The sequence below is a fragment of the Erinaceus europaeus genome, chromosome 8, assembly GCF_950295315.1.
Source record: "Erinaceus europaeus chromosome 8, mEriEur2.1, whole genome shotgun sequence".
Taxonomy (NCBI): domain Eukaryota; kingdom Metazoa; phylum Chordata; class Mammalia; order Eulipotyphla; family Erinaceidae; genus Erinaceus; species Erinaceus europaeus.
This window is the reverse complement of record NC_080169.1, coordinates 38099860-38115213: the sequence shown is the minus strand read 5'-3', so window position 1 is coordinate 38115213 and position 15354 is coordinate 38099860. Positions and strand designations below refer to the sequence as shown.

Below are 15354 nucleotides of genomic sequence, written 5' to 3'. Positions count from 1 at the left end.
AGCAAAGATAACTCCCTACTTCTGATGTTTGAGATACGTTTTTTAAATTTTCCATCCTGCAAAAGCTAATTATCCTGCTTTTCCTGTTTGAAAATGAAATGTGCTTCAGAGTTACACCATTAATCTCCATATGAACCAGTAGCTTTATTTTGTTTAAAATATTTATTTCAATTATTTTTAATATATGATTTTCCCCATCTAGATATTTAAAAATTAGCAATCTAACCTCATTTTGCAAAATTAGATTTCAAGGGCATTTTTACACTGACAGATATTGTATTCATATCACTATTGGTGGGAATTTAATTTTTTGACATGTATTTATTTGTTTGTATATAGGGTATAGAAAGAAGGAAATTGAGAAGAATAAAGGATAGATAGAGACTTCTGCAGCAGTGCTTGACCACTTGAGTGTGAAACTTTCCCTTTACAGGTAGAGACTAAAAGCTGAAACCCAGGTCTTTGTGCATTGTAATACTTCGGTTTAACCACCTGACACCTTTTTTTTTTATGAGGCAGAGACTGCCCAGAGTAGTGACCAACACCTCCATGTTGTGCTACAGGGAATTAAAACTGGAACCTCTAAGATCATATATATGCATTCAATTCTGGAGGGTCATAGGCATTCAATTCTGGTGTGCTACACTGCATGCTTTCTAGGCCCACCAGTCTAATACTTTCAACAATTGTATGCTTTTCTCTGTTCAAGGATTAAAATATTTTGGGGGTGGAGGAGATAGCATAATGGTCATGCAAAAAGAACATTCATGCCTGAGATTCAAAAATCCTAGGTTCAATCCTCTGTACCACCATAAACCAAAACTGAGCAGTATTCTATAAATAAATAAATAAATATTAAGTTATGTATTTTGAAAATAAGATTAATAATTTAGAAGTCTCTTCGACATGGTGGTAAATATTTGAAAAGTTTAGTGAAGGCCATAATTAGGTGTTTTAGTGGTTATAAATGTGTTTATTTAATCTATAACTTTTAAGTTTAAGAAATAATTTTTAAAAATCCAGTTGTTTTTAAGGTTTCTTCTTGGAACCTCATCCTGAATGATATTATCAATTTCTCCTGGAGAAATGCTCAACATAGGAGCCAGGCAGTAGCGCAGCGGTAAGACAAAGCGCAAAGACAGGCATAAGGATCCCAGTTCGAGTTCCCGGGCTTCCCACCTGCAGGGGAATCACCTCACAAGCAGTGAAGCAGGTCTGCAAGTGTCTGTCTTTCTCTCCTCTTCTCTTTCTTCCCCTTCTCTCTCCATTTCTCTCTGTCCTATCCAACAACAACAACATCAATAACAACAACCATAATAACTACAACAATAAAACAACAAGGGCAACAAATGGGAATACATAAATATTAAAAAAAAAGAAAAAGAAATGCTCAACATAATTTCAGTCCTAGTGAATGAAGTAAATACATCTGAGACAATTTTGTTTAAAAAGTTTTTATTAGCAGTATTATGTCAATTTAAAGTAGCAGAATTAATTGCATGCTCTTAAATTTTCCACCTCTAAAAAGAAGTTTACCAAAGATATTAGGCATGTTAGGCATAAGTGATACAAAGTAGTCTTCTGAATAATTATAACAAATATTATTCATGTACATTTTGTAACAATTTTTTTTCTGTAATGTAGTCCCTGAGGTGATGTGGTTTTCAAAGATAAATGTAGTCTTTGACAGACAAGGCAATTTTTTTATGATGACAACTGTATATTTAAGCACAATCCTGTCAAACAGCATGGGAAATGTTGTCAACTCATCACAAGTAAAATCATTATTTTCACCATTTCTAAGTTTTCTTCCTTCCTCTTCTTATTCTCACTGACTTAGATGTTAGCAGTGGAAAGATATATGATTATATTTGAAACCATATTTTCCTCCAGTCTTAACAAATAAAAATAAATTAAAAACTTTAGGCATAGTTGACTTTAATTTTAATAGACAAACTGAATATAGAAACAAACAAATGCATGTAAATACCTTTAATTTTAAAAGCAGTTCATGTAATCATTTTACAAGACATAATGGTTCCTTAGGCAGCAATAATAGATTGTAGTTGTGTATAGATGAATAAAACAGCAGAATTATGTGTAAATAAGCTATCTCCAATGTTTAGAGACAAGTAACTTCATGGTTTTCATTCCCCAGAAAGCAATGCAGATGGAAAAAAAAATCTGAAGAAATAAAATACAAAGATTAAAAACAGTTAAAATAGGATCAATATATTTTTTGTTGAAGTAAATTAAAACACTTTTATGAGAAAAAATGACAGTTAAATAATTCAAACTGATTTAACATTTATACACAGATAGAATATAGCTAATCAGGGGCTGGGCACATCTAGTTGAGTGCACACATTACAATGCATAAGGACTCAGGTTCAAGCCCCTGTTTCCAACTATAGGGAAGAAGCCTCATGAGTGATGAAGCAGTGCTGCAGGCATCTTTCTCTCCCTATCTCCCCCCTCATCTCAATTTCTTTCTGCCTTTATCCAATGTAAATAAATAGCTAAAATGAAAATAGAATGTAATCAACCCAGATTAAAACACATTATATGATGACAGGAGTAGAAATAAATTTTGCTTTTGGAACTTTTCTTTTTGTTATTCTTATGTAATATTCATAGATTTGGGTAATTTCTAGAGATGGGCTATGCTTGTTACATGTTAAATGAAATAATTTTCTTCTGACTTTTGGACATACTGCAGGATCTATATACATTACTAATTGATCTCATTGTTCATATAGTTCACAAAGTCTTCGTAATAGAATAATCAAAATATTCATGAATCATTCCTCTCTGAAACAATGTGATCTAGCAAACTGAATTTTACTCAACATGAGTTAAATACTAATGATTACTGTTGACTTATTCTCTTAGTTTATTTTTAGCTAGAAACAAGAATTGAAACAATTACCTTAAAATTGAAAATATAACAAAGTCATAAGCATACATAAAAGTTATTGAGTTTGCTTATTCACATTTAAGCAACATCATACACTTCCAATAAATAAACCAAAAATAATCAAAGAAAATGTTTGATTCATAATAAGCCCAACAAAGTTTATAGTAATCTTCATTAGGAATTCATGTTTGCATATTTTTCACTATGCATCAGTTAAATGCCGTAATTCACATATTTTACTTCTCCTGAGACAAAATATAAGCACTCTTACCTACACACCAAAATCAAAATTAAAATTTCTTTTTATGATCTTCAATCTAGTTGGTACTTTTTGGAAACTTCTGCAAGAGTTTGCCCATAATGTCATTTATTATGCAAGCTTCTTCTACAGAACATTGAAATATGAACAATTTGCTTCCCTTCAAGATGCAAAGAGCTATTGCTGAGAGATCCAGACATATAAATTTAAATAGATATGGAAAAAAAAAGCATACATCCTCTAACATGTTTATCATCTAAATTCTGATCTTATGGTTCTGATCTAGGAGTTGACTCAGTGGCTGAGTGCAGCACTTGTATGTACGATACCCAGAGTTAAATCCCAGGGAGCGGGAGTCAGGCAGTACCTCAGTGGTTTAAGCACACATGGCACAACACACAAGGACTGGCTAAGGATCCCAGTTTGAGCCTCAGGCTCCCCACCTATAGGGGAGTCGCTTCACAGGCGGTGAAGCAGGTCTGCAGGTATCTTTCTTTCTCTCCCCCTCCCTATCTTCTCCTTTCTCCATTTCTCTCTGTCCTGGCGAACAATGACGACATCAATAACAGCAAAAATAAAACAAGGGCAACAAAAGGAAATAAATAAATATAAAAAATTAGAAAAAATCCTAGGCAATATCTATGATAGATTAATACTCTGGTTATTTCTAAACAAATAAAAAATATAATAACAATAAAGAACTTCTGATCTAGTACATTGGGCATAGGCCTCTAAAGGATTCCTCTCTTTACATCCCCAGTCACTTCTGTCAAGAATGTCATCATAAGCCTTTTCGCTGACCTCTCCAGGACTTCACAATCACTGTATAATAGCAATGGTAAGGATTGTTCCACTCTCCAAAGGAAAGTTGGGTCATCCTACCTGCCATTAGAGGAAGACCGGTTCTGTAGTGAATGAAGCCTAGAAACTTTCCAGCTGTGACTATGGATTGTGAGGGACTGACAGGGACTCAGGAGTTTTATAAGTGTCTGTGGTAAATATGAATGTACAAGGGTCCTGGGTCAGACTGATGTCATAAACAGTTAATTTTATTTATATATTTTCTTCAAGTTTGGGTGCTACTACCTACCCTAATCTTGCTTTTCTAGCTCTATTCTCAGATGTAAGATTACCCTGCAGACAATACTTCTAATCCACCATCATGTTAGCTATCAAGCTTAAGGAGCCATTTCAGATATCTGTGCTGATAAACTAGGAAAAAAAATTAAAAAGAAAATCACCTGAAAATTCAACAACATATAGCCAGGATTTTTTTTTTTTTTTTTGGAAACTAATTAAGCCACAGGTAGGTATAGGCATTAGTTGCCAGTGGGTGAAAAAGGGATGTGGAAGAGATTCTGGAACTCAGGAAGCCTTCCTTGGTGACAGCTAACTTTGAACAGTAAGTAAAACAGCTGAACACATTATTCTGGTAGAGTACCAAGGATAGCATTCTGGTTCTTCACTAGCGCTCATCTCTCTAAGAACACTGGCTATCAATCCAGTGCTTGGCAGAGTGTGTTATTTATAGACTATTCAATATGGAAGAGAATTTTGGGCTCCAACCCCAATATGTGTGACCAAAATATTTTATTTCTAAGTCTCAGTTTTCACTAATTATCTCTATTATCTCTTATCTAATCTTGCCTTATCTCTGTTTTCTCTCTTTAACAGGAGTGATTAAGTTAAGAAATCTACTTTAGCTAGATTGATTGGCTCAGATTCCCACAGCCTGCAGGGGAGAGAATTTCCCAGTAGTATAAAAAGAGATTAATAACCAACATGTTTCACCTCAGGGATTGAGGTTAAAGTGAGAGCAGAATAACTGAAACTGAAAACAGAATTAGAAATATTGAGAATAAAATATATAAAACTAAGAAAGAAGTAAGAACTAAAAAAATGAAAACAAAAGATTAGGAGATACTGAAAACAACAACAGAGCCATATGAAATGACCACAACATTTTACCACACTAAAAGTTATGTCCACATGGATCAAGTACATGAGTGTTAGACAAGAAACTATCAAATACTTAGAAGAAAATGTTGACAGAACTCTTTTCCATCTAAATTTTATAGACATCTTTGGTGATATGAATCCAGTTGCAAGGAAAACAAAACAAACAAACAAACAAAAAAGAAAGAAATAAAACAATGGAACTACATCAAATTGAAAAACTTCTGCATAGCAAAAGAAATTACCACCAAAACAAAGAGACTCCTTACAGAGTGGGAGAAGATCTTTACATGCCATATATCAGACATAAGACTAACAATGGATCAACCTGCCAATGCCCATGTTTAGCAGGGAAGCAATTACAGAAGCCAGACCTTCCACTTTCTACACCTCATAATGATCCTGGGCCCATACTCCTAGGGCAATAAAGAATAGGAAAGCTTTCAAGGAAGGGGACGGAATAAGGAGTTCTGGTGGTGGGGATTGTGTGGAACTGTACACCTCTTAACCCAAAGTATTGTCACTATTTCAAATTTATAAATAAAAAATTCTTTAAAAAGACTACTAATCAAAATACATAAAGAAATTACTAAACTCAGCAACAAAATAACTAATGACCCCATTCAAGAGTGAAGACTATGAACAGAATATTCACCAGAGTTCCAAGAGGCAAACAACATATTAAAAAATAATTCAAGTCATTGATTGTTAGAGAAATGCAAACAAAGAAAACAATGAGATACCATTTCACTCCTGTGAAAATTTGGTAGATCATAAAGGATAGAAACAACAACTGCTAGAGAGGTTGTGGGGGCAAAGGAACCTTCCTGCACTTCTGGTGAGAATGTAATTTGGTTCAACCCCTGTGGGGAGCCGTCTGGAGAACTCTCAGAAGGCTAGAAATGGACTTACTCTATGACCCTGTATTCCTTCTTCTGGGAATATACCATAAGGAACCAAGCACATTCATATAAAATATCTGTGTATACCTATATTCATAGCAGCACAATATGTAATAGCCAAAACCTGGAAGCAACCCAGGTATCCAACAATAGTTAAATGGTTGAATAAGTTGTGATATATATACAATGGAATACTACTCAGCTATTAAAAATGGTGAATTCACCTTCTTCACCTCATCTTGAATGGAGCTTGAAGGAATCATATTAAGTGAGATAAGCCATAAAGATAAGAATGAATATGGGATGATCTCACTCACAGACAGAAGTGGATAAATAAGAACAGAAGGGAAAACACAGAGGGCCAGGTGGTGGAGCACTTGGTTGCATGCACATGTTACAGTGCACATGTACCTGATTCAAGTTCCTTGTCTCCGTGACCTGCAGGGGAAAAGCTTTGTGAGTGGTGAAGTAGGGCTTCATGTGTCTCTTTGTTCCTGTTTCTATCTCCTCCCCTCTTGATTTCTGGCTGTCTCTATCCAATAAATCAATAAAGATAATAAAAAAATTAAACGAAAGTAAAGCACAAAGCTGCACTTGAAGTGGATTTGATGATTGCACCAAAATAAAGGACTTTGGTGAGGCTGTGATTGGGGGTTGGGGGAGGGGTAGTGGGGGACATTCAATCTCTGAAGCATAATGGTGGAGGAGGACCTGTTTGGGAGGAACTAGGTGCAGGGTGGTTAGAGTACTATTTGGAATTCTGAGAAATGTTATACATGCACCAACTATTACATTTATTGTTGACTCTAAAATGTTAATTCTCCCAATAATTTATTTTTTTAATTACTAAAGTCATTGACCCCAGGAACATAACTAAAATAGACATCCTACTTTTTTTCTACTTGAGTCCTTATTTTCATCTGCTTTATTCCTACTCTTTAGTTCCTGTTTATTAAACATTTTGTCCTGCTTAAAATATAACTGCCTTTCAGCCAACAAGTTGAATATACTACTGGGATTTCATCCTGACCTCCCTGGCCAGATGACCAAGCCAACATATACTGGAGCCTTACCTCTCCAGAGGCCTACCCCATTAGGGAAGATAGGAGCATTTTAGGTGTATGGATTGACTTGACAACATCCATATCCAGAGGAGATGCAATTATAAAGCCAGAACTTCTGCACCACAAAATAATTTTTGTCCACACTCCCAGAGGGAGGGAAAGATAGGAAGAGATAAGCAGAGGACTCTGAACCCAAACTCTACTGGGACCCAAAATGTCACCAGAAATCTTTTTTTTTTTAATTTTCCTTTGTGTTGCCCCACCTTTTTTTTTCATTGATGTAGTTGTTATTGATGTCATTGTTGTTAGATAGGGCAGAGAGAAATCAAGAGAGGAGGGGAAGATAGAGAGGAAGAGAGAAAGATACACACCTGTCTGTGAAGCAACTCTCCTGCAGGTGGGGAGCCCTGGACTCTAACCGAGATCCTTACAATGGTCCTTGCGCTTTGTGACAGGTGCACTTAACTTGCTGTGCTACCACCCAACTTTGTTTTTATACAATCACTAAAGGGGATACAAATCTTGAAAACACGAAGTAAGGTAGGCCTTTTTCACTAATTTGAGAAAGAAGTAGAAACAGGAAGGGCATTTGGAAGTGGTAATAGATGTAGAAGTGATTTAAAATATAAGTGAAACAGGACTGTAGAAAAAAAAGTGAAAAAATAAACTATATATATATATATATATATATATATATAGAGAGAGAGAGAGAGAGAGAGAGAGAGAGAAGCAACCCATGTCTGCGACCTTGGGAAAAATATTGAAGTTTCCATTGGGGAGAGGTGGGAACAGAGTACTCTGGTGATGGGAACAGTGTGAAATTAATTTTACCACAATTATCTTAAAATTTTGAAAATTACCAATAAAATAAATTTTACAAAAAGAACTTTTATTTAACAAGAGAATGATGAAGATAACACCTCAGCTCAAACATTGATTATTCAATATTTCAGAAATAATTCTTTGCAATTTTAAAATTATAATGCAAATTTTATGTATCTTGGAAATTAGTAAATAGTAACAAAAATTATTATCACTTAGACATTAAAATTTATTACTAACTTAATAAATTCTGAGAAACACTTGTTTTCAAAATATCAAAATTTCCTTCAGTTTATTACTAAAATATGCAATGTTGAAGCTTTATTTTGTTTCTTAACTTAGCCTCCAATTCCTTAATCACTATACATTATCCTCTCAACTAGTAGAAAAACAAAACTGATGAAAAATAGGATTCGGACTCAATATTAACAATGAGACCTTTGCTTTGACTAGACACTATGCAATGTGTTTTTACTAGGTAATGTTTGATTCTTATGACATACCTTGGAAGGTAGGTATTCAGCTTGTTGATAAGGCAATATGAAGTCTGAATTTGTTTTTTTCCAATAAATCACAATATTACTTAAAATAAAGAGCTGAGATGACATTTTATTTTATATAGGGTCCCACAGAATGTTTAAGTCACATCAATGAAAGTCAGTTCATTGAATATTCAGAACATAAATATCAATAGTGAATTAACTTTCTCTTCTTTAGGGATCATTTGTATTTTCTTGTTGTATTTTTTATTTTATTTTACAAGGACATTGTTCATCTTTGTGATTGTGAATGGTGCTCCTTGATGCTCAGAACCTTGGCATTGGAGTCATTTGCATAATTAGCAGCTATCTCACTAGGGACCACTTTTGGTATTTTAAATCAGTGCCTAATAGATTTATGATGATTTTCACATTAAGATATATATATATATATTGGCACAGGATCTTGGTTCAAAATACAATTAATATAGCCTTCTCAAAATAAGTATAAAATTGAAAAACTCACACTATTTCCTTATAAAATAGGTAAGTAGGGGAAAAAAAAAGAGTCTGGGTGGGGATAAATACCATAATGATTATGCAAAAAGACTCATGCCTGAGACTACAAAGTTCCAGGTTCAATCCCCTGCACCACTATAAACCAGAGCTGATCAGGTATAAAATAATAATAATATATTTACTTTTGTATTTAATATGCCTAAGTATATATGTGTATATGTATTTATATACATTTAAACTATTTATATAAATTTAACACAGGGTCACCATAACTAGTTAATTACTGTAGTCACCCCATTTAAAATTACCACTCTCCAATATGCCTCTATTTTTATATTAAACTGTTCATGGGGACAGAGTTAATCAAATTAAATGTGTCATTGGAAATGATAGTTTATTAACACATTTCTAAATTAACTGTTAGGTAAAGAAAAGAGAATTACTACTTAGATGAATACAAGAATAAAAGACAAGCATTATGGGTGTTTTTCAATGTTCTACTCTAATCATTTCTGGATATGTACAAACTCAGTGAACACTTACTTCATCCTAGGTCTGGGTAAGTGTCATGATTTTAACAGCTGGAATAAAAATATGAAATAGAGGAAACTCACTATTGGTGTCAAGCCCTCCTTGTGCTCACACATCATTAGTGGCCCTTGTCTTTAGGCTATTTCCTTGACTTTGCAGAGTCCCCTACTGGATTCCTGAACTTTATCTCTACAGATGCTCTTCATATTTCCTCTATCCTTTTCAAAAAATCAATGATCAGTCAACAGGTGGCTAATCTGAGTCAGTAATCTAAAACTCTAGTAAAGACCATTGTGTTATTCTGATGCTCTTCTTAGCTATGTCTGTGCCTTAACAGACCTTATTAAAAAAATAACCCTACTCATGAGCATGTGGGACATCCGATCTTAATGGAAAGAGAATAGTATCAGAAAAGGTATTTGTGTGTATGTGGCATCTTCCCAAATGGCAGTCTTTCAAAATATAAAGCTAATGAATTGCTCTTACATCTGTGTAAGTATCTGTTTCTGTTGATTTGAATCTACTTAATATGCTTATCAGTAACTAGTATGATAAGCAGAGAAGAATATTACCTGTATCATATAATTTAAAATATTTCTCTACAAATTTTTTAGATAAATAATTTCCAGTTACTACACAAGTTATATCTTTTGTTCTTTTTGTATTTATTATTATGTACTATTCAAGAGCACATACAACTACAGAATTATTTCTTTCCTTTTCTTCTTCTTCTTCTTTTTTTTTTAGATAAGGATAGTGAAGGCAGATATTGAAATCAATAGTGAAAGAGACCATAGCTTTGAAGTTCCTTTCATTGTATAATCCATGCAATGATCCAGGTTCAAGCCCCCATTCCCTACCTGCAGAGAAGTTGCTTCACAAGTGGTGGAGCGGATCTGTTGGGTTTCTATCTTTCTCTCTCCTTCTCTTTCTCTCCCCCACCCCAATTTATTTTTTACCTACCAAATAAAGTGGGGAAGTTGAGGAGAGAAAAAAAAAAACCTCCAAATTACAGGATAGAAAAAAGCTGTACCAAGCTAATATGTGGAATAAAATGCAGGGACAGCTATTCTGCTATCAGATAAAATAGACTTTCAGACAAAGAAGGGAATAAGAGATATAGATGAATAATACATATTGGTCAGAGTATCAGTTCAACAAGAATACATAGCCATCATCAATATATATGTTTCACATATGAGAGCACCCAAATACATTAAACTACATTAACTGGCATCAAAGGACACATTGCTAGCAATGCAGTCAGTAGAAGATCTTAATACACTAGCTACAGCTAGAGACAGATCAATGGGACAAAAAAAACAATAAGGAAATAGAGGTCAAAATGAAGTCATAGATGAGATGAATTTAACAGATAACAAATACATTCAGAACCTTTCATCCCATAAGAAATGACTATACATTGTTTTCAAATGTACATTGAACATCTACAAGGACTGACCATGTGTTGGGACACAAAGACAACTTTAATAAATATACTGACATTGAGATCATAAAAAGTATTTTTCTGACAATGAGGCAGTGGAGTTAGAAATCAATCACAGAGAGAGGGAAAAAAAAAGAAATACACCAAAAATATGGAGACAAAACATTATTCTTCTGAATAATACTTGGATTACTGAAGAATCCAAAAGGAAACTTAAAATTTACTTGTGGAATGAGAATGAAGTGACTAACTATCTGACCTTGTATGATACAGCAAAAACAGTACTAAAAGGAATTTCATAGAAATTTATAGGCCCACATTAACAATAACAAAGATCTCAAGTTGATTAACTTTCCAACTGAACTAGTTAGAAAAGGAACAGTGATGAAAATCAAAAGCCAACAGAAGGAGATAAGTAGTCAAAATCAGAGTAGACATTAATGAAATAGAAACCAGACAGATGGACAATTTTAAAAACTAATAAACCAAGAACTGGTTACTTGAAAGGATTAAAAAAAGTAGGTAACCCTCTGGCTAGAAAAAAGAGAAAGCATGGGAGAGAGAGAGATAAGGATAGAACATGTACTTTTATAAAAACATCCAGGAATGAAAGGGAAAATTACAACTGAAGATAGGGAGCTATAAAGAATAATACAAAGAGATTACAAGCAAGTCTATGAAGGTAAATTAGACAACCTAGATGAAATAAATGAATTCATATAATCATACCCCCTGCCAAGCTTAACCCAAGTAAGTTGATAGCTTAAACAGTCCAATCACTAATAAAGAAACTGAATTAGTAGGGGAGCAGAGTGGAGCCAATATGGTGACTTGAGAGCAGCAGCTCAGTGAGCTACAAAAAGCAGCAGCTTGTGACCTGGGATTGTCTGGATACGGTAGGATACTAAGCTGTCCGTAGGAGGGTGAACACAGGCTGGCCAGAGTGGCACCATAATAGAGTCCCATAACTCACTCTAGGGCTGACAAACAGAGGCCAGGAAGACAAAGAAAGGAAAAATTTTTATTATTTCTGAGCTCACAGCCCCCCCACCCCAGAACCGGCCCCCAGGGGCTGGACAACCCTTTCTAGCAGGCTTCCGCTGAGCTATTTTCTTTACCCAGATTCTTAGCTCACCAGGAGTATCATTCCAAACCTTTTCATTTTTTGTTTAACTTCGCTTTTTTTAAGTGGCTGGAGCTCTATTTAAGTGAAAAAATGCCTGACCAATTAGAGCTTCATCCCTGCCTGGGAAAGACTATCTAGATTTTTTTTTTATATATATGTCTTACAATTGTCTGTCTTTTCTCAGGCTGCCTGCAGCCAATCCGGAGCGCTCCAAGCTACAGATGGACTGTTACGGTTTTTTACTCAATTTTATTTTATTATTACTTGTCAGGAAATTGTGAGGATGTGGTTGAGCTTGGCAGGGTTTGACTTGAGGGGGAATCCATCCTGTCAGTCTCTCTCTCTCTACTGAGAGGTTGAGCAAGGAGGGACAACCCCCCACCCCAAGGGGGTTATCAGACTCCTTGCCTCACAAAGCACCCTGAATTCCTGATACTATGGACTGCTCCCTTATTATCTACATAATAATTGTTTTGCCTGAAGGATACCCATCCATTCCCTTCCTTTGATCTATCTTCTTTCTACCCTCAAGACTTTCCCTGCCTGCAGTGTATTATTAATCCTACCAGTTAAAACACTCTCAACAGTTGCTAAGGAAGTTTCTACCTTTCCCAGTCCCATTTTGCTTTTCTCTCCCCCTATCCAAGCCATGTCAAGCCATTTCCATTTCCAACTTGCCACTCTGGCTCTGTCTTTTAAAAGCCTTGGCTCCCTGATCAATAAAGAATTTGTTTGAATTGCCTCGCCACCACGAGCTCTGTTCCTGGGTCATCTCTCTTGCATCACTGAGTGAGTAGAAGCCCAGGCTGGCTTCATCATGTTCTCTCCAACCTAGAGAGTATGCACCTGAGAAGAGGCACCCCCATGCTAGCCCAGAAATTACTATTATTATATACGCGTGTCCCTTTTCCCTCCTCCTTCATCAGGTTGACCAAAATTAACTGTTGTTGTTTTTTTCATTGCTAGGTGACTGGGTTACTTATCCATTGTGAGAGGAACTTGTTTCTCTCTCTTCACTCCACTCTCCTTTTTTCCTCCTCCTAGCTAATTAAAAAAAAAAACAAAACTCTTTCACTGTTCTTTTTTTTTTTCCTTCCTCCTTCTTTTGCTTTCCAAATTCACTGATACTCATTTGTGAATTATTTTGGGGAAGAAATCTGACTCAGAATGGACTGTTTGTGTGTGTGTCTTCTCTACTTCCCTTTCTCTTCTTTCTATCCCTAGAATTTATACTGGACAGTATATTTGCATAATTATCTATTCTTGCTTTCCCTTTTTTCCTTTCACTTTCTTTTTCTTTTAGACTTGGTTGCTATTTTTTCTTGGGGTGGAGGTTTTGTTTGGCTAAATGGTTTTGGTTGAACTGCATCAATCCTAGCTTCAGTTACTATTGTTGTAATTTCTGAGGTTGGTGAATGCATTTATCATAAAGGTCATTAGTATGGTGCAGCTGGTACCCAAAACACAACTGAAGAACGACAACAGAAAAATAAAAACCACGTTTAAAAAAAAAAAAAAACGGTTGGGTGTTGGGAAGTAGCAGGTTAAGCGCACTTGGCACGAAGAGCAAGATCAGCATAAGGATTCCGGTTAGATCCCCTGGCTCCCCACCTACAGGGGGGTCGCATCACAGGCAATGAAACAGGTCGGCAGGTGTCTGTATTTCTATTCCCCTCTCTCTCTTCCCTTCCTCTCTCCATATCCTATTCAACAACAAAGACATTGATAACAACAATAATAAAAAACAACAAGGGCAACAAAAGGGAAAATAAATAAATATAAAAAATTAAAAAATGGTTAAATCAAGAGCAAATAAAACTACTACCACAATGAATCAGGACAGGAGACCAGAAGAAACTCCAAATCAGTCAGAAGTAACCATAGATAAAAAAAAGTATGCAAGCAATAGTAAACTTAATAATCACAGAAATGAAGACAACTGTGGATGAAAGGGCTATCAGAATTAGGGAAACAACATTTTCTTGATGAGACCATCAAGAAAATGCAAGCTACCTCAAGGTAATTAGAGAAATGAAAGCTTAAATAGGTGAGCTAAAATGCCAATTAGCAGAGCAAGCTAATACTATAACTGAACTGAAGACAGAAGCTGAGAGAAGGGAAAGCAGGCTAACAGAAGCAGAAACCAGAATATTCAGACAGAGGATGAGCTAAAGAAAACAAAGAATGAGGTAAAAGAACTAAAAAAGAGATTGAGATACACTGAACCAACAACAGAGACATATGAGATGATCTCAAAAGAAGTAACATTCATATAACTGGCCTACCAGAGGAAGAAAGAGAGGAAGGGGAAGTAAATATTCTAGAGGAAATTATAGAAGAAAATGGTACAGACCTAAACAACAGAAAGGACATTAAGATTCAAGATGTTTTGAGAGTCCCAAACAAAATCAACACAGACCTGAAGACACCAGGACACATCATAGTTACAGTGAAGAGATGATAAAGAAAGGATCCTAAAGGCTGCAAGAGAAAAAACAAAAAGTCACATACAGGGAAAAACCCATAAGACTATTAACAAACTACTCCACTAAAAGTCTAAAAGCCAGAAGAGGATGTCAAGATATATAGAGTCCAGAATGAAAAAGAGATTCAACCAAGGATAATATATCCTGCTAGACTTTCATTCAATCTAGATGAAGGGATCAAAACCTTCTTAGAAAGACAATAGTTAAAGAAGGCAACCATCACCAAGCCTGACCTGAAAGAGGTACTAAAAAACCTCTTATAAACAAGGACATCACTATAATACTTGCCATATATCAGAGCAAAATAAAAAAATGTTGAATAACGGCACTACAATCCATTCAATCCGTAATAGCAATAACTGTCAATGGCTTAAACTCATCCATTAAAATGCACAGAGTGGGAGGATAGGCAAGGCCATTACATAATGATTAGAGGATCAATCAATCAAGAAGATTTAACAATTATTAACATCTATGGAGCCAATAAGGGACCATCTAAAGACATCAAACACCTACTGAAAGAACTATGAAAATACATCAATAATAGTGGGAGACTTTAACATCCCACTCTCACACTTAGATCAAAGAAGCAGAGAATCAACAGTAAAACAAGAGAATTAGATGAAGAGATGGACAGAGTGGACCTTTTGGACATTTTCAGAGTTCTTCACACCCCAAAACTGGAATATATATTCCTCTCAAATACATACAGCACGTCCTCAAGGATAGACCACATATTAGGCCACAAAGACAGCATCAACAAATTCAAGAGCACTGAAATCATCCCACTTATCTTCTCAGCCCATGGTGGAGTAAAGCTAACATTCAACAACAAACAGAAAATTA

The 15354-nt window shown here is 35.3% G+C and overlaps 1 protein-coding gene across 1 annotated transcript in view; it reads right to left on the bottom strand.

The window, feature by feature from the left end:
* Positions 1 to 1438: 1438 nt before the first annotated feature.
* AGMO (alkylglycerol monooxygenase) overlaps positions 1439 to 15354 on the bottom strand; it is a 438330-nt gene continuing 424414 nt past the window's right edge. The window contains exon 13 of the mRNA XM_060196150.1: positions 1439 to 2184. Within this exon, the coding sequence (XP_060052133.1) occupies positions 2110 to 2184 (75 nt within the window). The 3' untranslated portion in view covers positions 1439 to 2109. The remainder of the gene's footprint in view (positions 2185 to 15354) is intronic.